The 24,065-nt window shown below is 44.7% G+C and overlaps 3 protein-coding genes across 5 annotated transcripts in view; 1 reads left to right on the top strand and 2 right to left on the bottom strand.

The window, feature by feature from the left end:
- Nucleotides 1-762: 762 nt before the first annotated feature.
- LOC108932673 (ribonuclease inhibitor-like) overlaps nt 763-24,065 on the bottom strand; it is a 100,184-nt gene continuing 76,881 nt past the window's right edge. The window contains exons 5-8 of the mRNA XM_029246073.1: nt 3,801-3,974; nt 3,525-3,701; nt 3,306-3,352; nt 763-2,573 (exon numbers count right to left, since the gene is read on the bottom strand). Of these exons, the coding sequence (XP_029101906.1) occupies nt 2,041-2,573; nt 3,306-3,352; nt 3,525-3,701; nt 3,801-3,974 (931 nt within the window). The 3' untranslated portion in view covers nt 763-2,040. The remainder of the gene's footprint in view (nt 2,574-3,305; nt 3,353-3,524; nt 3,702-3,800; nt 3,975-24,065) is intronic.
- Nucleotides 10,597-21,093, bottom strand: LOC108932674 (protein FAM107B). Of its 2 annotated transcripts, XM_029246180.1 has the most exons (6): nt 21,041-21,093; nt 18,935-19,017; nt 18,671-18,806; nt 13,442-14,485; nt 12,225-12,369; nt 10,597-11,930 (listed from the first exon to the last, which is right to left on the bottom strand). In XM_029246180.1, exons 4-6 carry the CDS (start codon nt 13,639-13,641, stop codon nt 11,832-11,834), a joined length of 444 nt encoding a protein of 147 aa, XP_029102013.1. In that variant the 5' UTR covers nt 13,642-14,485; nt 18,671-18,806; nt 18,935-19,017; nt 21,041-21,093; the 3' UTR covers nt 10,597-11,831. The 2 variants fall into 2 exon arrangements, with proteins under 2 accessions (XP_029102013.1, XP_018604734.1); XM_018749218.1 differs by lacking the exon at nt 21,041-21,093 and having other exon boundaries at nt 18,671-18,821; nt 18,935-18,951.
- On the top strand, nt 20,433-23,268 carry LOC108932675 (protein kish-B-like). 2 transcript variants are annotated; one of them, XM_018749220.1, is made up of 3 exons: nt 20,433-20,558; nt 22,057-22,188; nt 22,511-23,268. In XM_018749220.1, the coding sequence occupies exons 1-3, from the start codon at nt 20,549-20,551 to the stop codon at nt 22,591-22,593; spliced, it is 225 nt and encodes a 74-aa protein (XP_018604736.1). In that variant the 5' UTR covers nt 20,433-20,548; the 3' UTR covers nt 22,594-23,268. The 2 variants fall into 2 exon arrangements, with proteins under 2 accessions (XP_018604736.1, XP_018604735.1); XM_018749219.2 differs by lacking the exon at nt 20,433-20,558 and adding an exon at nt 20,582-21,096.

The following is a 24,065-nucleotide window of genomic DNA, read 5'->3' as shown; positions in this document are numbered from 1 at the left end:
CTGCTCTCTGCCAGGTCTGGGGTTTAAGTCCTGCTTGGGGTTCCTTGCGATGGGCTGGCATCCTGTCCTGGGTGTGTCCCCTCCCCCTCCAGCAACCCTGCTTGGGACAAGTGGCTTTAGCAAATGTGTGTGTGTGTGTGTGTGTGTGTGTGTGTGTGTGTGTGTGAAAGTTAGTGTGTTAATAGAAATATTTCACAGCCAAGGTGTTTCTTTGGGTAGAAATGCCTCAGTAATATCCTGTCATATTATCTTCCTATTTACAGCTTTAACTTCCTTGCTGCTGTCGTATCTTTGAGCAACGAAGCAGTGTTGTCATTAATGGATATTATATACTTTGCTGTGTTTTGTGTTTTATTCTTTATTTCAACTGTGTCCAATCTGTTCTCATCTGTAAATATAAGAAAATAATACAAAATTAGGTTATTGCATTTCCAAACACCAGCTGACACCATATAATTCAATTGAATTAAATTTATTTTTATATAGAAATTACCATATAAGCAAAGTATCGGTATCTCTGCAATTATAATATTAATCTTTTGGCTGAATATTAATCTTTTACCTTTTACTTGTTAACGCAAGGCAAAAAGTGGCATACAAGGTTACAATACAATAACTTGAATATATTCTGTTATGTTACAGCTAAAATAAACATTTGACAATCAATACATTTTTTATGTTTTAGTACTCTTTTCAACACATTTACACACTACATTCAGTTAACACAGGAAGTGATAAAAGGCAAAGGCAAAACAATGAAGGCACTTGGTAATGAATTAAACTTGAAAAAAAGGCATTTGGCAACGGAGAAGAAGAGTGATCTGGTATAACTGTGAGGAGTCCTTCAGCATCACAACTATGAAATGTAACGGATCATAGTAGTAAATACAGGTATCCCAGTTATACGGACCTAATTTGTTCCTGAAAATGGTCTGTATACCAAGGTTCTTTGTCATTATTTCCAATGGGGAGAAAAACAATGTGTTCCTGGACTTTACAGAGACACTTTACTCACCACTATCATGCTGTGAAAGTGTACAAGACAGATGGAGTACAGTTACATTTACATTTATTTATTTAACACACTCTTTTCTCCAAAGTGACATATCTCAGAGAACAATACAAAAAGTACAATACACTAACAGGAGGAGAGATCTGGATGTAGACACGTGATTCACGAGTACAGTCGATTTGTCACAAACCACGGTATAAACCGGTGTACACTACAGAAGTAGCTGCATATTGGCTTTTCCATTGTTAAACAAATTCTCATTAAAAAATATTAAACATAACACATGCATGCATATTTATCCAGAATTTACAAGATCAGGGGAGAAGTGACCCTGAAAGAGGTGAGTTTTGAGACCCATCTTAGTACAGGGAGGTACGTGAACAAAAAGCATTAAAAAAGTAAAAGGGAACATGTCGGAACTGAAATAAAAGAAAATGAAAAACAATACAAAATTAAGAGGAAGTTATCATATGTCGTTGAAAAGTCTGTCTCATTGGCCCATGACTTGTATATCATTGGGAAAAGCCGAAAAAACTCTGTAACATGGGTTACTGAACATGGGTACAACTTTTCTAGGGCCGTTGCATCAGATATATTCAAACTTGCGATCTGTCTACCAGGATAAACGCTTACTTCTCAGTAACACATTGGACCTCTGTGGGACCTCATCAGTAACCCCTCCAACACATTTACTTTGAACAGAGTGCAATGGCAGGTCAATGCTGAACACTGAGCTTGTGTGCTAGAAGGCAAGCTGTGGTTAAAGGTAACAAGGGGCGGTCCTTTCCAATACAGTGAACCCAAAGCCAGCTAGAATGATTTATCACCACCAGACAACTTCAGCAGACAGTGCTGGAAAAACCAGTATGAAGAACACAAAGTCCACCAGAACTTGGAAACTTGAGGATGGGGTCAATAACCCAGGAGCCGGAATGAACGCTTTACATGATGGAGTTTTACACAGAGGAAGCTTAGAAACACATTACTACATAATGAGGAGTGTGCGTGCGTCCGAGTGCGTGTTCCTATCACAGCTCGCACAGTGACATTGAGGAGCCCACCCAAAAGCCAAACGCAGGATAGAGGGGCTCAGTGAACGTGGAGGTGAACCTGCACAGGAGCGTCAGCTCACCAGAGGACACACTGTAGAAGGACAGGGTGCCGGACACCCAGTCCAGATATATTCCAATTCTGTTGGAGGAGGGAGGCACGGGTATGTCAGTCTCTCTCCTATTGTGGCAGGCAGCGCACCTCCCACCCGAACAGTACAGGATCCAGGACTTCTCGTTGTATCCAAGCCGACAGTCGGCGTCACTTCCTCTCCTACCGATTCCTTCATAAGTGACTCCTATTTCAGCAGCATCTCCACCCCACTGAACCTCCCAGTAAGAGCGACCAGACAGACTCTCTACACACAAGACTTGGTTCCAGAAATCAAATCTGTCTGGATGATCAGGGTATGAGTCCAACTCCTTTTCACTCCACGTCACCTTCCTGTTGCCCTCAGAAAGATGCAGGTGTCTGTTTGCTAGGCGCTCGTCCAGTGTGAGCTGGCAGGAGTCTGCAGATAAAAAAAATGACAGCAAAAGTTTCACCAAGTCTGCTTAACATTTGCAGTAAGTGTAAATTTAACAGCAACTACAGGAAACCAGGAAAGAAGGCGGTTATTTCTCTGGCCGACTGGTCGCCCATCTTAGCGTTTTGGAGATGGTGGAGAGGGTCACCTATAAAAGGGGTGAACGAGTACTATCAGGCCTGTCCAGGTCCCGTGTTCCAGCCCTGTGTCCGTCACACCTCCGTGTAGCCGCTCTGGTTTCGTACGCCTCTTCCACTTATTGTCCACATAAGAAGACCCTGTGCATCTCCTTGTCCCATGTTTATCGGATCGCTTGAGCTCTTCGCTTAATTATCTGCACAGCGCACTTTTATTTACACTCTGCGGCTGAGTTGTTACTATTTTGCTCTGTGTCCGGATGTTACTCCCACCTTAGATTTACAGTGGAATTTATGTGGATAGCCATAAATTCATGAAATATTTCAATTTCATCTACACTTCTACGTATTTAAGATTACAATAACTGGACCCAATATTTACATTGCATTTTGTTTACACTGGTCTTTTAAAAACATTTGGGTTTTTACTTATGTCTGCAGCAAGCTGCTCTGTCACATTTTACTAATATCTATTTAGCGGTATAAATACTCAAAAATTACATACAGACTGAAATAAACGCTCACAACTGTGTAAGTAAATATATTAAATGAGTGCACGTCTTCAGCACTATATACTTACATTTGAGGAGCCCTGGTCTGATCCTGCACTGTCCACCATGGTCCACACTGTAGGAGAAGCAGAGGGACACACAGTGCGGGAGAGACACACAGCCTGTGTATGAAGTGTGTGTGGAAACTCAGAAGGAGAGCAAATTACGCTATGAACTCTTTACTTTTCTCACACTGACACATGAACTCATTAACCACACACGCATGCACACACACACACACTACTTACTGCAGGGTCTCCAGTTTACAGTGTGGATCTTGCAGTAGATGAGAAAGCTGCTTCACTCCTGAGTCTCCTGGGTGATTGTAGCTCAGATCCAGCTCTCTCAGTTGTGAACAGGGGTTCGAACACAGAGCTGAAGCCAGAGAAGCACAGCCTTCCTCTGTGACACAACAGCCAGAAAGTCTGTAGAGAAATACAGCCATAAACACCCTCAATTTGTGTATTGCCATTGATACACAAGTTACTGATCATTTATAGTATGTATTCCCCAGCAGTACTGACCTTAATATCTCCAGTTTACAGTGTTGGTTCCCCAGTCCAGCAGAGAGTATCTTCACTCCTGAATCCTGAAGGTCATTGTCACTCAGGTCTAACTCTTTCAAGTGTGAGGTTTCTGATTTCAAAGCCAAGACCAAAGCTTCACAACATCTCTCAGTTAAATTACATTTCTTCATTCTGGAAACAAAAACATTAAAGGATACATATTCAAATTCAATATTCTAACAAATATTGTGAACGATATTAAACAGCCACACCTGCAGCACTCTCCACCAATTACTCCTTCTCCCATACCCCTCATTCAGGTTGAGACACAAACCTGCTCATCTCCCTTCAGTGGGAATATTGAGTTTTCTCTCTCTGTTAACCGTCCTGGTGAGTCTGTCCATCCATCCATCCATCCATCTATCCATCCATCTTCTGACCCGCTTGTCCTAAAAGGGTTGCGGTGGCAGCAGGGAGAGCAGAGAGGCCCAGTCACCCCTGTCCCTGCAACTTCCTCCAGCTCAACTTGGGGGATCTTCAGCTGTTCCCAGGCCAACTGGGAGATATAATCCCTCCAGTGGGTCCTGGGCCGACCTCGGGGCCTCGTCCCAGTTGGCCGTGCCTGGTATACCTCCAAAGGGAGGCATCCAGGGGGCATCCTTATCAGATGCCCGAACCACCTCACCTGGCTCCTCTCAATGTGAAGCAGTAGCGGCTTTACTCCGAACTCCTCACCCTGTCACGGAGAGTGAGTCCCAGCACCCTGCGGAGAAAACGCATTTTGGCCGCTTGTATTCGCAATCTTATTCTTTCGGTCATCACCCAGAGTTGATGACCATAGGTGAGGGTAGGGACGTAGATCGACCGGTAAATGGAGAGCTTCGCCTTATGGCTCAGCTCCCCCTTCACCACTACAGTCCAGTACAGCGATCGCATTACTGCTGCCGCTGCTCCCAGTCTGTGGCCGATCTCACGCTCCCTTCTTCCCTCACTCGTGAGCAAGACGCCAAGATACTTGAACTCCTCCACTTGGAGCAAAAACTCTCCCCTTACCTGGAGGGGGCATACCATCCTTTTCTGTGACAGAACCATGGACTCAGACCTTGAGGTGCTGATCCTCATCCCCACCGCTTCACACTCGGCTGCAAACCGTTCCAGTGCATGTTGGAGGCAACCATGTGACGGTGCCAAAAGGACAACATCATCTGCAAAAAGCAGAGACGTCACCTTCCGACTCCCACACAGAATGCCCTCCTGACCTCGACTGCGCCTTGATATCCTGTACATGAAAACCACAAACAGGAGGAGAGGCACAAGGCACAACCTTGGCGGAGTCCAACACCCACACTGAACAGGCTTGACTTAATGCCGAATATGCGGACACAGCTTTCGCTCCGTATGTACAAGGACCAAATGGCCCGCAGTAGTGGCCCCGGTACCCCATACTCCCGAAGCACCTCCCACAGAATTTCCTGGGGAACACGGTCAAAGCCTTCTCCAAATCCACAAAACACATGTAGACTGGATTAGCAAATTCCCATGCCCCTTCAATGATCTGTGGGAGGGTAAAAAGCTGGTCCACTGTTTCACGGCCAGGGCGGAATCCGCATTGTTCCTCTTCAATCTGAGGTTCAACTATCAGCCGGACCCTTCTCTCCAGCACCCCGGCATAGACTTTCCCAGGGAGGCTGAGAAGTGTGATGCCCCGATAGTTAGCACACACTCTCCGGTCCCCTTTCTTAAAAATAGGGACCACCACCCCAGTTTGCCAATCCAAGGGCACTGTCCTCGAGGTCCATGCAACATTGCAGAGGCATGTCAACCATGACAGCCCTGCAACATCCAGGGCCTTAAGCATTTCCAGGCAAATCTCATCCACCCCCGGTGCTTTGCCACTCTGGAGCTGACCAACTACCTCACTGACTTCCACCAGGGAAATGGATTCCGACAGCCCGAGAGCCTCTGGCCCTGACTCCTGTAAGGGAGGCATGTCACTCGGGTTTAAGAGTTCTTCAAAGTGCTCCTTCCACCTCCCGACAATGTCCTCATCAGAGGTCAGAGTTTCGCCACTCCTGCTAAACACAGCCTGAGCGAAACTCCTCTGACCCCTTCAGAGCTGCCGGATGATTCTCCAGAACCTCTTTGAAGCTGACCGATAGTCATTTTCCATGGCCTCTCCAAACTCCTCCTATGCCCAGGATTTTGCTTCTGCAACCATAGCCGCTGCCACCTTTTTCGCCTGCCGGTACCTGTCTGCTGAGTCAGGAGTCCCCAGAGCCAACCAGGTCCTAAAGGCCTCCTGCTTCAGCTTGACAGCTTCCCTCACCACCAGTGTCCACCAGCGGGTTCTCGGGTTGCCGCCCTGGCTGGCACCAACAAGCTTTTGGCCACAGCTGTGCCTGGCTGCTTCCACAATGGAGGTTTTGAACAGGGTCCATTCAGACTCCATGTCCCCTACCTCCTCCGGGACATGGGAGAAGCTCTCCCGGAGGTGTGAGTTAAAATCATTCCGGACAAGGTCCTCTGATAGTTGTTCCCAGCACATCCTCATTAAACGTCTGGGCCTACTGGGTCTGTCCATCAGTTTTCCCCGCCATCTGATCCAACTCACCACCAGATGGTGATCAGTTGACATCTCAGCACCTCTCTTCACCCGAGTGTCCACAACATGTGGCCTCAAGTTAGAAGAAACGACTACAAAGTCGATCATTGACCTTTGGCCCAAGGAGCTCTGGTACCAAGTACACTTATGAGCATCCTTGTGTTCGAACATGGTGTTTGTTATGGACAAACCATGACTAGCACAGAAGTTCAATAACATTTCCACAATTCGGGTTCAGATCGGGCAGGCCATTCTTCCCAGTCACCCCCCGCCAGATTTCCCAGTCATTGCCAACGTGAGGGTTCAAGTCCCCCAGCAGAACAATGGAGTCTGTAGGTGGGGCCCTGTCCAGAACCCCTCCCACCTTCTCCAAGAATGCCGAATACTCTGAACTGCTGTTTGGTGCATAAGCACATACAACAGTCAAAGTTTTCCTCTCTGCGCCCCTAAGTCGCATTGAGGCGACCCTCTCGTCCACTGGGGCAAACTCCAACTGTATGGCAGCCAGCCGAGGACTTGTGAGTATCCCCACACCCGCCCGGCGCCTCTCACCTCGTGCAACTCCTGAGTAGGAGAGGGACCACCCCTTATCGAGGAGTTTGGTTTCAGAGCCAACACTGTGAGTGGAGGTGAGCCCAACTATATCTAGTTGGTATTTCTCAACCTCCCGCACCAGTTCCGGCTCCTTCCCCCCAAGTGAGGTGACATTCCATGTACCAAGAGCCAGTTTTCGTCGCTAGGGGCCGTGACGCCATGCGCCACCCCGCCCCCTCCCGCCTCCAGATATACATAGCACCGGACCCCCATGCTGGACCTTGCAGGTGGTGGGCCCACGATGCCTTTTCGGGCTGAGCCCGGCTGGGCTACGTGGGTTGCCCGGCCACCAGGTGCTTGCCTAGGAACACTACCCCCAGGCCTGGTTCCAGGGGTAGGTCCCGGTGACTCTAATCCGGGCAGGGTAAATGTTCTTCTGTTTTCATTTTTCATGGAGGTTTTTGGATCGTGTTAGTCTGGATCTTCACTCCAGACCTGTTCGCCTTGGGAGACCCTACCAGGAGCATAATGCTCCTGACGACATAGCTCTGGACATCCCTAGATCACGCAAGCCCTTCCACCACGCCAAGGCCCCCTGGTGAGTCTACATCCAGAAATATCTGTCTCTCTTCCTGCCCTGGCCACACTCACTGACAACACTCCACTGATCCTCCTGGGTGACTTTAAATGGCATGTCAAAGACATTCATATAACCAACCTTTTGCTGTACTTACAGTCTTTTGACTGCTCAGTCTCCCAGTCCTGTAGGAATTGTGACCATCCAGCCCTCTCTGTCACTCTGTTTCATGTATCTAATAATTTCTTAATCTCCTACCAGCCTTGCATCACCGCTAACCACTCTCATGCTTCTGCTTCCTCGATCGTGTCCTGAAACTTACAATTTCCCCTGCCTGCTTTCCTTTCCTCTGCAACACCAACCTTTCTCCAATCCACTGCACAATTCTCACATTCTTCCATAGACGAATACACCAATGCCATCTTCATTTTTCCTCTTTTGACTCTTTCTGTCTTCTAACTTCTAGACCAGCTCATTCCATCTCCATCTTTTGGTTATTAGACACACTCAATGCCAATAGAATCAAACACCATTGTACTGAATGGAAATGAAAGAAATCTAAAAGTCTTGCAGACACAGCAGTTCATAATAAGCTCCTTTCATGCTCTCACTCTGTTTCTTCAGCAAAAACTTGTTTCTGGAATAAACGATAGTTTGCAGTCAACAATGTACAAGTCCTCCATCTCCCAAAGTTCCCGACACCCAACTCTGTCTCATCCATGCTATTTTCACATAACTTATTTTATCTGAGGTTCCTCCACAGGAGTGCTGGGCTCACTCTCCATAAGAGGATTAAGAGTTTAGGGATGCAGGAGAGCCTTGAAGCAGAGTCACTGCTTCTCTGGACTGAGAGGACCCGGAAGTTCAGGCAGGTGGTAAAAATGCCCCCTGGGTAGCCAGTGGAGCTATTCTGGGAATTTTCAACTGGGATGAGACCCCAGGACAGACCCAGAACAAGCTGAAGTGATTATATCTCAGGGTTAGCATGGGCGCAGCTTATTATGATTGTGACCTCTGCCAGGACAAGTGAACGGAAACTGGCCTGTCAGCTACATTTGACACTGTGAAAAACTAGAATCTGCTTTTCTCTATGACATCTTGGAGTCAATGAATTGAGTCTTACCAATTAGGTAGACCTTCCCAGCTAGACTGAGAAATCTTAGTGGAATGACTGATTTTGCATCACAACTGACAGCCATTGGGGAGATCATACTGGACAAGAGATGTAGGCAGTTGATACAACTGAAAGATGTGAACAGAAAATTCAAGGGTTTTGGAAAAGTAGAAGGGAGACTGGTCTGTAATTCTGGAGGAGGTTCCAGAGGGCTCTTTAACAGAAGTGAGATGTGGCTAATTATAATGGCAGAGATGAAGTGACCTTAGTATAGACTGGAATTAAATATTGTATAAATAAAATGAGCTGTGGAGTCTATTGTGGAGTTGTACAGTAAATATTGTCAGGCCATTATCACATGTGTTATGGGACTTACTGAGGAGGTCTGGAGACCTGGATCATTGGGAACATCCTCTGAAGAGCTTTATCACATAAGGTCCGATTTCCTCAGGTCCAATACACTCAGTTCCTCTTCTGACATTAACAGCATAAAGGCAAGAGCTGACCACTCTGATAGTGAGATGTCCTTTCCAGAAAGATTGCTTGTGTTCAGCCAAATTTGCATTTCCTTCACTAAATTATTGTCATTCAATTCATTCAAACAATGGAAGAGATTAATGATTCTTTCTGGGGAATGATGTCCCTTAATCTTTTCTTTTATGTATTGAACATTTTTTGTAACATTGCAAAATTCTCCTGCCTCTATCAGAAGTTGTGGTTTGCTATAATTGACAGAAATTCACAATTAAACATGAAACAAACATGGTTGTGAGGAGTGTGGATGAAGATACATGCTTGGATAGCAGAGAGCATCAGCTTGGACCTTCAACATGCTGGAGTCACAACAGGAAAGCACATGGGGACACAAGGGACTGAACCCAGGGCCTCATACATGTGAAGGGTGGTCACCGTTTGGAGCCAACACCTGGTAGCGAAGATTTCCGAAACCCCACTTCTGAAAGAGGAAGAAGGTCTTGAGCCTCTTGCTTTGCTTCTCCGGAAAGAATCGGCACCTCTTACGGTGGCCGTTTTGATAGCGAAATGTAGCTGTAGTGGAGAGTAGAAGCATCCGGCGTACACTCAGAAGCCTCGCTTTCTGTTGTAGGCAGGCACTTGAGCGAATTATTTCTTGCACTTGTGAAGGCGACTGCTCTTTCAGCTCTGAATGAAATGCAGGCACCATGCAAAACACAGCTGCCTGTGATCACTAAGATGGGGGCGAGTGATGCGAAGCAGCACACAAGCTACACAGTCCGACACGGACAGAGTTTGAATCCGTGATCTTCTGTTTACAAGACAGATGCCTTACCACTTGGCCACCATACTCCTCCCCTTTTTGCCCACCTTCACACATGAAAGAGCTTTACAAAGGATGACCTTCAACTGCAGCCATGCAAAAACTCTTGCATGGGCTGGGTGTGGAAGTCAATGCGGTTGCGGTTAAAAGACATGTAAGGGAACGAGGAGGGGAAATTGACAGCAGGGCCTCATGGGCAGAGTTTATGCACGCTGACATTGGACTCCACCCAGCCCAGAGTCCTTCGGCACTAGTCTTGCGTTGCGAGGGGCTTGAAGGAAGCTGCACGCTTGGAAACGGCAGTGTACTGGATATTAAATTGAACTGATGAATATTTCTGAAAACTTCTTTGTGAAACAGTATGTTGAAAAAAGACTTACTTCTGTAATTTAGTTTTTTTGTACCCTGAAAATAAGGTGTACGTCAGGGGTTGCTGTGTGTGAGTGTCACAAAGTGAGTTTCACTGATGCATGGATGAGTAACTCCTTGTAAGTAGTGTATCTAGCAGTGTAGTCACCTCGGTGGGCTAGTAACACTGCATAGTATCCGTTGTAAATCGCTTTGGACAAAAGCATCTGCTAAGTGAATAAATGTAAATGTAAATGTTAGAAGAGGTACTCAGTACCATTCGTGAGAAACTCATTTTATTTGTACAGATACATACATACTTGGCATTATTCTCTGAGTGAATTGTGAAAATTTTTTCAGAAATTCTGCAGACTGAACATTGGATCCCTGCTCATCAAGCACTGGCAGTAGTATTGAATTAGAGCTCTTCGTACAAAGCGAGGTGGGTACACTGTGAACCCAACAACCAGCTGTGCGTTCAGCAGAGGAATCTGGGCATTGTATGGGAGACTTCAAGAGTCCTTGTTCTGAAAAGCTGCCGCCCAGAACTAAGCTCATCTATGTAAACAGACTGTTAATGCAGAACCGCATGCGCAACCTTTTTATAGTTAGGACACAAATTTAAGTTCACATGGAGATTCAACAAAAAGAATAGGCTCAAAATTATCTGGGATCATTGAAAATTTGGAATGCTAAAAAGGTGTAGCCCTCATACAAATCAAATAGTGTGGTTTTTAAAAACATGCAGTTTTAAGAAACATAACATGTTTTCACATCATTTTACACAACCAAGCCTGAGGAACAGCTTGCCTTTATAATATTTTGATGAATATTTGTTCATCTCATTCAGTTATTTACAACATGCATTTAATTTTTACATTAGGATTTTATTATCTTCATTTTGTGTCATCATTTCTACTGAGCATGTCCTGTGTAGTAAACCAGTGGCCTCTTTGTTGTTTGTCATAGGACATTTGTGTACAAAAGGTTTCAGCATGCAAGATAAACTAACTCAGTATTTTCACAATCCAAGTAGTTACTCAATTACTATAAATCAGAATAATCTGTGCCACATAAACACGTAAGTCTTATTTCTCTGATACCCCGGCATTTTAGCCATGGCTGGCTAAGTATCTTCCCCAGTAGGGTGCTGGATATAAGCCCTGGTCCAAACAAGCGGCTCAGTGCAAAGCATCCATCTTCTTTGAAACCAGTGAAGGGCTAAAGTGGTTGAACTGTGCAAGTAATGCATGAAGTGCTCTCACACAAAGTTTTCACACACCTGTACACACACTGAGACGTGGAGGGACCAGTGCTGGTACTGCTGTAGGGACAGCTCTGAGGCTCCAGGGTCAACATGTATAATTAGGAAATGAGCTGGAAGGTCTGAGCTCATTCACATCGGCAGTAATATCCCTAAGGAAGTTCTTGCTCCTTTGTCAGAAGATGTCTGATGAGGAAGACAGACCCATGACGGAACTGTGGGATTCTGCTGCAAAGATGTGTTCACTGGGTGGCCACAGGGTACTGTGGGTTCCATGGATTCTTGCTGCGGGGTAATGTTCACTGGATAGCTACTACTGGGACACTGGAACGTGCCGTAGATTTTCCTTGACCCGTACAAACTCTGGAACATTTTCCTGCTCTTCTCTGCGTTTCCTCTCTTCCTTTTCATACTGTGGGACAAGAGCAAAGCACAACAGTCATATCCACTGATGTTCATATTGGTCACTTCTTAGAGAAGGCAGCACAGTTACCAAACTACTTATTTTGTGACCTAAGATGTGTCAGGTGCTGACGTGAGAGAGAAGTCACCTTAGCCAAAAATGTGTACTTGTAATTACAGACAAGCAGCTGCTAAAAATAGTTTCAAATAACTATTCTTGTTAAAGTGAAACTGACAGGTGAGTTGAGGTATTGGTGTTATGGTCATTATTACGTATTTGCTAAAGCTCTTGCCGGGGCTGCACCTCCTCCATCTTCTGCTGCCGCTTGCGCAGCTCCTGTTCCAGGTCGGAGGGTGGCCGTAGGGCCTGCTCCTGTTCCCGGTGCTGGTCTAAACGACGCTGCTCTAACACACGCTGCAGCTCTGGCTTCTCACCTGGGAGGAGGCCCCTGGACCCACAGGAATGGTTCCCATCAAACAACAGTGTAACACTTGCCACACATTAAACTAATATTAAATTTACATTTATTCATTTAGCAGACACTATTCTCCAAAGTGACAAACATCTCAGAGAAAAATACTATGAATGAATTACAACAACAGAAGGATATCATAGAATACACACACACACACACACACACACACAGAGTCTGAAACCGCTTGTCCCATGCGGGGCCGCGGCAAACAGGAGCCTAACCTGGCAACACAGAGTGCAAGGCTGGAGGGGGAGGGGACACACCCAGGACAGGACACCAGTCTGTCGCAAGGCACCCCAAGCGGGACTTGAACCCCAGACCCACCAGAGAGCAGCACCCAGTCAAACCCACTGCGTCACCGCACCCCCCCATTATAGAATATTTTATTATAATATTATAGGCGAGAAAGCTGTAACTTCCAGAAAATTACAGCAGAATTAAATAATATTCTGCATAACTGTGGCATATTTTTTGTCAAAACACATATTGGTAGGCATGTTTGTTTCCTTCTAGTTTGTAGTTACATTAGGTATGTACTTTTAAGTATATAAGGTTCTTTTTTGCTCAAAATGGTCCATTTACTTAATTAAATTAGTTAATTAATTAGTTAGTTAAAAAGTTAAATTTTTCATTTAAATATCCTGTCATGAACTGGCATCCCATCAAGGGTGTACCACCTTCAGGCTTGCACCCAGTGATTCTGGGATAGGCTCAAGCTAGATGATCTAGAACATGATTTTTCCAAAGCAGCATAATAGCACTCAGAGCTCCAGAACTCCATATTCGGTTTTCTTGTTTTTCCACATGTACAGTTTTTTGCGTATCTCCAAGGAAATTTGGTGAAATTAGAAGTTAATAACAATGGATTTACTGTCATTTCCTCATGTTGTCTACTAAAGCCCAGGCTGACTGGGGATGTGGGAAGGACTTCCTGTGTAAGACTGTCAGAATTATGTCCTGGGACTGATTCTGATAAAGGTCAGGGGTCACGCACGGTGACCTGCTCCTGGAGTGAAGCTCATACCACACTAACACACAGGCCCACCTCTTATGGCTCAGCAGAAGCTCACGATGCAGGTCTTGATGGCTGGGTGGCTCCATGGCCGACCCAGAGGGCTTCCTGGGCGTCAGCGCAGGTCCTCCCTCCATGGTCGACCTGGGGGGCTTTCTGGGCTGCCGCTCCAGTGTGCTGGGGGACCGTGAGAAAGAGAACCTTCCTGGGACAGGAGTCACCATGTTAATCATATACACTTTGTCTAACAGCAAGTATATGTATGGTAAGCTAAAGCATCTTAATAACAACTTTTCAAACCAAGTTTTTTTTTTCAGCTTTTGCTGTAGTATTATACTGAAATGTATTTGAGCATTAATACTTCATAAAAATATTTGTTTATGAGGTTTATGGTGAGGATAGAGAGAAGCTCAGTAGGGTCGCTACTTCTCCAGCTCAGATGGAGCCAGTTGAGATGGCCTCTTGGGCACTTCCTGCAGGTGGTGTACTGGACACGTCCCATTCAGAGAACAATCTAGAACAGATCCAGGACATGCCGGAGAGAGTATATCTCTTGTCTGGCCTGGGAATTCTTGGGGACTCCCAAGAGACTGTTGCAGTGGAATGGGATAAATGGTCTGTCCTGCTCAGTTTGGTGGCACCACAAGCCTCACAAAGCTTTTAAAATTGATCAACGGATGGATGGAAGTTTAATATGAGATGTACCTTGCTTTGGAGAAAAGCATCTGCTAAATGAAGAAATGTAAATGTATATCATGATTTATGTTTCTTAATGTTTGTAATCGCTTTCCCCAAAGGTTAAACATTTACATTTTTCCATTTACAGACACTTTTCTCGAAAAGCGGCATATATCTCCAAGAACAAACAAGTAAAAGTTGACATGATTCAAAAATCAGTCTAGAGGCACTTTCATTAAGGTGTTGGACAGTAGAGATGTGTTTTTCAGCTCCATGCTGCCAACTGTGCTATAAACATGCAACTGAAGACTTTCAGACTTTCTGCAGTGGTCCAAGCCCACAGCTGTCCTCCTGTGGCCCAAGTCCAGTGGGGTCTCACCTCTTCTCACTGGCAAGAACCTGCATTGAAAGGCACCACATTTACAGAAATAGTCAATTAGGTACATTATAAAATACTGAAATATTAACGTCTTCTAAATATCAGCACTTTTCTGACATTTTTTTTAACATACTAGAACCAGTACATACATACTCTTACATACTTACACACATATTGTAGTCTGTGTCGCTAACTCTACTGTTTTATGTAGCACCATGGTCCTGGAGAAATGTTGTTTCGTTTCACTGTGTACTGCTGCATATGGTTGAAATGACAATAAAGCCTCTCTTGACCCTTGACTTCACATACAGACTTTGATTATAGCAATATATGTAATTTATTTAATTTACTTCTGGATTCAAAGTATTTAAATCTGATACTATGTACGACAGAAAAAGCGGTATGGTCAGGTATGGTCAGTCAGGTCCATAAATGTTTGTAATTCAGAATTTCTGCTTTGTACGCCACCTCAGTGAATTTGAAATGAAACAATCAAGATGTGCTTTAAGTGTAGACTTTCAGCTTTAATTTAAGGGTTTTGTTGAAAATATTGTATGAACCGTGTAAGAATTACAACTGTTTTTACACACAGTGCCCAATTTTAAGGGCTCAAAAGTAATTGGACAAACTAACAATCATAAATTAAATAGTCATTTTTAATACTTGGTTGCAAATCCTTTGCAGTCAATGACTGCCTGAAGTCTGAAACCCATAGACATCACCAGACACTAGGTTTCTTCCCTGAAGATGCTCTTCCAGGCCTTCACTCAAGCAGTCTTCACTTCCTGCTTGTTTTTGGAGACTTCTTGAATGTTAGATTTACCTTCAACAAGCTGAATTGAATTCATGTGAGGTGACCGACTTGGCCATTGCAGAACATTCCACTTCTCCGCCTTAAAAAAAGTCTTGGATTACTTTGAAAGTATGCTTCAGATCATTGTCAATCTGCACTGTGAAGCACCGTCCAAAGAGTTTTGAAGCATTTGGCTGGATCTGAGCACGTAATATAGCCCTATACACTTCAGAATTCATTCTGCTGCTTTTTTCAGCAGTCACATCATCAATAAATATCAGACAACCAGTTCCACTAGCAGCCATACATTGTCACGCTATAACACTAGTTTTGCCATGCGTCACAAACGATGTGGTATGCACTGGATCATGAGCAGTTCCTTCCCTTCTGCATATTCTTCCCATCATTCTGGTAGAAGTTGATCTACAGTATGTTTCATCTGTCCATAAGCTGTTCCAGAACTGTACAGGCTTCTTAAGATATTTTTGGGAAACTCTAATCTGGTCTTCCTGTTTTGACACTTACCAATGGTTTACATCTCTACATTTACTCTGGTGAACTCTTCTCTTCATTGTTGACTTTGACACAGATATGCCTGTCTACTGAAGAGTATTCTTGATCTGGCCAACTGTTGTGAAGGGTTTTTTCTTCACAAGGGGACCAATTTGTCTGTCATCCACCACAGTTGTTATGCATAGTCTCCTGGGCCTTTTGGTGTTCCTGAGCTAACCAGTGTGCTCCTTCTTTTTAAGAACGTACCAAAGTTGATTTGGCCACACCTAATGCTTTTTTAGTCTCTCTAATGGGTTAGCTCCACTCATGTATGGATGAGTGTCCCAGTGTAAGTAGTGTATCTAGCAGTGTACGTCACCGCGGTGAATAAGGTGTGTGGGCTGATAACACTACATGGAGTTCATTGGAAGTCATTTTGGAGAAAAGCATCGGTAAATAAATGTAAATGGGTTTGTTTTGATTTTTAGGCTTAATGATAGCTTGCTTCATTAGCAATGACAGCTCTTTGGACTTCATATTGAGAGTTAACTGCAACAGATTCCAAATGTCACATCAACTTTAAATGTTTTATCTGTTTACTTGTACATGAAATAATGAAGGAGTAACACACACCTGCACATGGAACAGCTGAACTGCCAGTTACTTTTGGCCTCTTAAAAAGGGGGGAACACATATAACAAGTGCTGTAATTCCTACATCATTCTCCCAATTGGATGTAATGGATGGAAAAACCCTAAAATTAAAACTGAAAGTCTATGCTTAAAGCACATCTTCATTGTTTCATTTCAAATCCATTGTGGTGCTCTATATTGTGTCACTGTCCAAATACTTATGACCTGAGCTATAAAGCATATTTTTATTTTTAATATAATTAATGAATGAAAATGAATAAAATGTAAATATATGTATATATTTGGTGTGATGTATATACATATATTTACATTTTACATATGGGTGGTGCAGCAAGTCGCACAGCTGCCTCACAGTGCCTGGGTGGTGTGAGAAAATGTGGGTGTGATTTCCCCACTCTTTGTGGGGAGTTTGCTTGTTTTCCCCATGTCTGCATGGTTTCCTGCAGGTATTCTGGTTTCCTCTCACAGTCCAAACACATGGAGTTTGGTGAACTGGTATCTCTACATCGCCCTTACTGTGTGTTGGGGTACCCTGTGTACAAGGAGCGCAGATGACCCTGCACAGCCCTGCATGCCCAATAAGACACCCCTCTCTGTACCCTTTCCCGGTTTCCCCCTTTCCTCCGCTCCCTCCCCCATGACCCGTTCCACTGTCTGCAACACCTGTAAATAAAAGGAGTACGAACACACACCAGCTGTCTCCTGCGTCGTGTATCACAAAAACATTCTGCATATAAATGTTTTGCACAAGCACAAGGGAACACTTGTAAATACTTGGTACTTGCAAATAGAAAATTGCAGACTAGAAGCTTACTGCACCCTGCTGGACAGGTGGTATAACTACAGTGTTGCTATAGGAGACCAGCTTTTGTTTACACCTGAATACAGCAGCAGGAAACTAGCAGCAAAGACCCAGTGAAAAATGTAACCATAACTATCTCATCATCCCTCCCCCTTAACCCAGCCCAGTTTTCTCACCAGGAACCCACATGAAGAAAATCATTTTTAAAATGACTTTTCAAATATTTACTAAATACAAACCATTGCAACTTTGCATATACGTTCCGTTATATATATTTTATCTATTGTTTGCATATACCTGTTACATACTAGTGTGTCTGTATCAATTGCTAGAAAATGTATCAAATTAATTTACCAGAATTTTCCTTCCTGTGTTATCCCAAATATTTCAATGATAAAAGATTTTCAGTTGTGAGAAAGGGAAACATTGTTGTTTTAAAATGTGAGAAACAGGTGATTTAAAGGGCAACACTAAGCTACAGCGTAAAAAAGGAGAACAAAAGGCCTATTAGTAACAGCACATATGAAAGCACCTACCACGCACAGAGTATCGGCTAACCGGCTCTGAGAAGTTGGAGAACCACAACAGCCCTGCAAGCAGCCGCCAGACCATTGAAATAAGATTACCACGCTAATCGCTGTCAGCGGAGCGGACGGGGAGTATCACGTTCTGCAGGTAGCAGATGGCACCTTACACACAAGGAACGTGTTGTGCATTTAATGTGTGTGTGTGTGTGTGTGTGTGCGCACATAAACCCAAAGGCCACGGAGCAATGCAGTCAATACAACCGTCTGACCATTCACTCCAGGCTCCAGCTACCTTCCATCCTTAAGACCAGCAGCCTTCTCAGCAGTCCCCTCACACCCCAAATGCCTGCAAATTCACCTCTATATATAAATAAAGAGTTCTTAGAAGTGGCAGAGTAGTTAATGAACTGGACTTGCAGCCAAAAAGTAATCATATCAAGTCCAGGAGCAGTGCTCACTGCTTATTACTTCAGTTCACAGCCATGTATAATATAATGGAACTTGGGTATTTAAAAACAAAAAAAAAAAAGTTTTGCAATATGACACACAAATAGAAAAAATACAAACTAAACATTTGTCAAGGTGAATGAAACTGATGACAAAAATTAAGCTAGTTTGTGTACGTATAACAATATTTGCTTTTTCTCAAAACATTAATCCAAATTGTCTATAATTTTGTTGCATAGATAAAAACATAACCAAACGAAAAGACACGACAGGCCTTTTCGGGAACAAAACTCACACGTGTGGTCAAAGAATAAACTCCAAGACGTGCACTTCAGCTAAGACACTAAACATCCAAAAGTTTCCTCTGCATCAATAAATGTCCTTCAGAAAGGTCTATGGACACTGACCAGCTACTTTCCCCAAAACGCCACAGTGCATTTTAAAACGCTGTGATTGTACCATCCTTTCTGTTCTGCAACGGCAAAACGTACCGTGGAGCAGGACCACCAGGTTTTTGCTCCAAGTGAGTTCCATTACTCAGTTCTGCGCCTCACGGTGAGGAGCTCCCCGTTCTTCAGAGGTGGAGACTTCAATCCAGCACTCTAAAAGAGAACCTTCACTCCACCACTAAGGGAAATAACACTGCGAACGGTTAGTGCCCACTCTGTCAACAGTGTCAGCGGCGCTCGGAAATCTCATCACGCCATTCAAAATAAATCAGCGTGGTAATCCCCGCAGCCGGACAGGAAGATTACCTGATTCACAGTGACAGCGCTCTCACTCCCTCCTTTTGTGGCCCTTTAATCTGACCCTTAAGGCCACAGCTCCTCACCTTTGTCTGGAAAATAAGAAAAGTCTCCAAGGAACTGAAGCACTGCTGCTAATATTCAACTAATTCTACTAGTTGTAATACTAATATTCTAAATGTTTCTAAGTAATCACCGGGCACAGAAAAGCAGATGGACAGACAGGGTAGAAAAGTGCACCTGGAAACTGACAAAGAGCTTTAAGTAGTTACCCACTTATCACCGTGTCTCTGGAAAACAGCACCTCCACCTACTTAGGCTATTACATTTACATTTACTCATTTAGCTGATGCTTTTCTCCAAAGCAACTTACAATGTTAAGGTTACAATTATTTACCTATTTATACAGCTGGCCAATTTTACCGGAGCAATTCAGGGTAATTACCTTGCTCAAGGGTACTACAGCCAGAGGTGAGGCTCAAAGCTGTAACCTGTGAGTCCAAAGGCAGTTGCGTTAACCACTGCGCTACCACCCCACCTGTCCCCATATTATTTATCATTTACATAAATTTTTTCCTCAGATGCTTGTCTCCAAAGCAACTTACAGGGTTAAGTAACTTACACTGATTTACACATTTACTGTATCAATTCAAGGTAAATACCTCCCTCACAGGCACTACAGCAGCAGGTGGGATTCAGATGAGGGTCCTTTAATTTAAATCCAAGGTGGCATCTTTAAACACCTGTTGCCTTTTATTATTTTTCTTGTTGTTGTTTGACTACACTGCTCTGCTGGTTGAACGCACTGGGATCGAGGCCCCTGACGTGATCCGCTTCTCCACACAGTCCAGCGTCGCTGTCATTTCCCGCTTTTTCCTCTCCTTCGCTACAGCTGCAGTAACTCAGTGGTACAAAACTCTACCTTGGGGTGGCGCTCTGCTACTCGGGGGGGCGGGCACGCCCCCCAGGAGCAACTTCAAAATATGTATATTGTAACGACCCCGTTACTGTTTTAGGAGGGAAAGTAAATAGTTTCATTACGGGGAATAATGTGAAATGAGCGTGTGCAACCACCGCGGGCACTTAGTGGGAAAATGATGCGGTGACTGAGTCTACGAGTGTGTTAAGAGAGAGCCTGGTGCCGCTAAGCAGGCTGGGAAGTCTGGCTGGATGCGCAGGTCCTGAAGGAAAGGGGGTTCTGACAGAGAGAGCATTAGAGCATTATTTCCGCGGTGCTGCTGGTGTTCAAATAAAAATCGTTCGTCAAGAACGCTCCTATGCGTCCTTCTTCGCCCTAACCAAACCCACGGTGCTACGCGCCGCCATAAATATATATATTTGGGAAGAAACCGCGTAAAAAAACGCGAACACGAAGCACGTGTGTATCGCTCCCTTACATTTGAGCGGCCGACTGTTTCTGAGTTCCATTGCTTGTGTCTGGCAGGAGAGCCCGCCCTGCATGTGGAGATGAGCACTTACTCGATTGCTTTCCCCTGCCTGTTTACCGTAAGCCGTAAGGCGGCGGCGGCGGCGGCGACGGCGGCGGTCCGCGTGAAATGACACGATAGGAAAATAAGTTTGTATTATTAAAAGGTGTTTTTGGTGATTAAGAAGAGCGTCGGCATGACGAACGGTACGTTTCCGTGGAAATAATAATCACACCGTGACTTTCCGAGTCGTTGTGAGTAAAGCAGGAAGTAGTAGTGAGTGAACGTGAAGACGACGTGGCTCCGGCGACGTCTGACGGAGCCGGTGCTGCATGTTGTTGTGGCGGCGGTGAGCGCGCGATCTCGGCCGAACGAGCCTCCGTTTCGGTTTTAAAAACTGAAATAAGTCACGTGAATAAACAAATAAATAAATCACGAGGACGGCTCTAAGGCCCAAGTAAAACACACAGTTTGAGGCAAACGACGGGAATGGAATAGGATGAATAATTGTTAGGCTAGCATTAGCACTAGCATTAGCACTAGCATTAGCACTAGCATTAGCACTAGCATTAGCACTAGCATTAGCACTAGCATTAGCACTAGCACTAGCAGCGCCGTCGTCGGGAGAGCCGCAGTGGAAGAACTTAGAAGAAGAACTTCAAGAAGAAGCGGCGTCGGCTGGACACACCGTAACAGTTCGGGGAAAACGGTGGATTGTCTTCAAGTTCATGTCGCTTAAGGAAAGTTAGTTAGAAGAAAATATGGACACCTTTTCCGTCATCCTCGTGTTTACTTGCATTCATTGCCTCTTCACTTGCCTTTTTATTTACTTACGACGACGTATTTGTTTTGGCATCCAGCCTAATTACTCGGGAGAGAGAGAGTGTGTGTGTGTGTGTGTGTGTGTGTCTGTCACTGTCACTGTGTGTGTCTGTCAGCTCAACTCGGTGCCACGGTGTTTACAGCTCCGGTCCCGTGTTCCCGAACGTGGGTGATCAATACCAAGAGGAGGGAGGGAAGAACTTTTGTTTGCTCATGTTTATGGGATGAATCAGTCAAGAGGTGGCATTCATGAAACATTTTTACTTTCACTAGTTTTAAATAAGTGAAATAAGTTTTAATTTAATAGTGCAAAGTTAATGGAAATGTTAAAATGTGTTACAAAGTAATTGCTTTTGATAGCTGCATCCAAGACTTTTACAGAACCTAAGGAGGAAGCCATAACCAGAGGGACCTCGATATTATTGCCGTGTAGATGCTGAAGGTGGTGATGACGGCTGGGGGCTGGGTGGGGGGATGCGATGCGCAGATGACGTCTCTTAGTTAAAGCCATTTCCAATTAGTTTGATTTGATGTCATGAAAATGAAGTGAAAGTCTTACAGAGCTGTTTCTTATTTATCATAGCATCATCTGAGGTTTTCACAGAAACAGCCCAGCGAATAAATGGAGGATCATCTGTTACATTGAACTTGCAGTGTTATGACTCTCTGGTGAAAGTGATGTTGGAGTTACAGGTTGAATTAAGAACAGGATTTCTGGTCCCATCTGTGTTGGTGAGGAGATCTCCCGGTGTACTTTTTCCTCCAGGAAAGAGTGGTGTTGCTGTGACCTGAGTGGCGTGTACGTGGTATAGATTGTTGGTGTGATCCGGTGGCGTAAAAGCGCAGCCAGAGTAACGAAAAGCTGTTGTCCCCCACGCACAGTGTACTCCTTCGACGGCGTGCTCGTGTTCGGCCTGCTGTTCATCTGCACGTGCGCCTACCTAAAGAAAGTGCCCCGCCTCAAGAGCTGGCTGCTCTCCGAGAAGAGGGGCGTCTGGGGCGTCTTCTACAAAGGTAAAGCAGGCGAGAAGAGAGGAGAAGCTCATTTCTCTCTGCGCTGCTGTGAAACGGGAATTAGGCATTTATGCGTCAGTTTGTTACCTGTGCTTGCCAAAGGTCCTGTTGCAGGAGCAGGAGTTCTTTAACTCAAAGGTGGCAGTTTTAACCACTATGTCCCCTGTTGCCCATTACTATGGTAGTTGTTGCTGCTGCTCTTTGAATTTCATATTCCAGGATGTTTTAGTAGACTGGGGATCATGGTCCCTGGTGGTGTCCTCTTCTCCATCCTGAAGTTCAGGCTCACCTCCTGCTCTCTTTCTTCTCCTTCCCTCTGCAGCTGCAGTGATTGGTACAAGGCTCCACCTGGGGGTGGCGCTCTGCTGCCTGGCTGCGGCCTTCTACGTGCTCTTCATAAAGTGACCCCTTGGATCATGTTGCAAACTCACCAGATACTCCCTGCACCCAAGAACTTTTAAGTGTGTGTGTGTGTGTGTCTGTACTATGTGTGGGGACGAGATCAAACTCTGGTGGCAAGGAGGTCCGGCTGCTGCCCTCTTCCCCCTTACAGCAACCCACTGAGACATTGGTTCCCTATGGGGTACTGGGCTTAATGATTTCTGTCCTACAGGGTGTGCGGGACTGAGAGGTGAAGAGCCTCAGAAGGCACACAGTAAAACTTGCCGTGTGTGTGTTCAAAAGGGAGAAGACTTTCTTCAGCTTACTGCTAAAGGGCTCTGAGATGAGGGTGTGTGTGTCTGTACAGCTGTCCCAATGACCAGTAGAGGTCTCTGCATTACTCCTATACCCTCTCTACCAACACTGACACATACGTACAGGTGATTGTTTACGTGTGTGTGAGTGCGTACGGTCTGTGTCCCGCAGCAGTCGGGTAAAGAGTTGTGTTTGGAACTGGACAAACTAGTAAAAATTTAACTTCCTATCCAAAATACTTTGATGGGCTTCTTCTTAGATATTAATAATGGGCTAAAAATCTCATTATGGATAATTACTGTGTTTTTATGTGTTCTCAAAACACATGTGTAAATATTGTTTTCAGCCAGAGGGAATGGATGTTGCTGAGCAGGTGCAAATAAACTCTAATTGTACAAAATGTTTTCCTCCACAGCAGACCTGCTCACTCCCACCTTTGCCTATGTAATCACATGTATGTTTCTGTCATGTCTGTTAGACTGGCTCATGTTTATCTGTGTAAATAAACGGTAGAACCACAACTGGGATTCATTCATTTCTTGGTGTTTATGATTTCAGATGCTACTTCACGAGGGTTGGCTAAGTGTGAGAGCTATGCGCTCAGAGGGGTTTTGTTTGCCGGGTGTTTTAATTGCAAGGGAGAGCGTCCCCTAGTGGTCACAGCTAAGATGCTCTTGCGAGAGGTGTCTTATAAACAGAGGGCCATAGAATTTGCACACTTGTTCTACAGTGGTCTCTGCTGTGCCAGCATATGACCCCCACACTGGAATGGCACAAGTGGCATGTCTGACATTTATTCATTTAGTTGCTTGGGAGAAAAATATTAACTAACAACAGTAAGCTACTTACAGTGATTTACCCATTACTATGGACCTGCTGTCTACCCTAATAATCATTTACCCCTTTTATAGAGATTTAAATTTTTACTGTATCAAGTTAAGGGGAACTACCTTGATCAAGGGTACTACAGCAGGAGGTGAGTTTCAAAGCCCCCCAATGCACAGGAAATGATTATGATCATTACAGATATTACCAAAAGGAGACAGCTGGTGGTGTAGTGGTTAGACCTACAGCCTTTGGATCCAAAGGCCACAGGTTAAGTCCCCACCTCCAGCTGTAGTACTCTTGAGCAAGGTACTTACCCTAAATTGGTCCAGTAAAATTCCCCAGCTGCATAAATG

The sequence above is a fragment of the Scleropages formosus genome, chromosome 2, assembly GCF_900964775.1.
Source record: "Scleropages formosus chromosome 2, fSclFor1.1, whole genome shotgun sequence".
NCBI classification, from domain to species: Eukaryota; Metazoa; Chordata; class Actinopteri; order Osteoglossiformes; family Osteoglossidae; genus Scleropages; species Scleropages formosus.
Note: the sequence above shows the minus strand (reverse complement) of the source record. Positions and strands in the feature narration are given on the sequence as shown.

Excerpts from the sequence above, each read along its gene's own strand:
- LOC108932675 (XM_018749219.2), top strand. Across the intron at positions 22,189-22,510 it reads CTGGGGCGTCTTCTACAAAG|CTGCAGTGATTGGTACAAGG; the intron begins GTAAAGCAGGCG and ends TTCCCTCTGCAG.
- LOC108932674 (XM_029246180.1), bottom strand. The coding sequence starts at position 13,641 with ATGATTAACATGGTGACTCCTGTCCCAGGAAGGTTCTCTTTCTCACGG. Across the intron at positions 12,370-13,441 it reads CTTCTGCTGAGCCATAAGAG|GGGCCTCCTCCCAGGTGAGA; the intron begins GTGGGCCTGTGT and ends CTGTGGGTCCAG. Across the intron at positions 11,931-12,224 it reads GGCAGCAGAAGATGGAGGAG|TATGAAAAGGAAGAGAGGAA; the intron begins GTGCAGCCCCGG and ends CTTGTCCCACAG.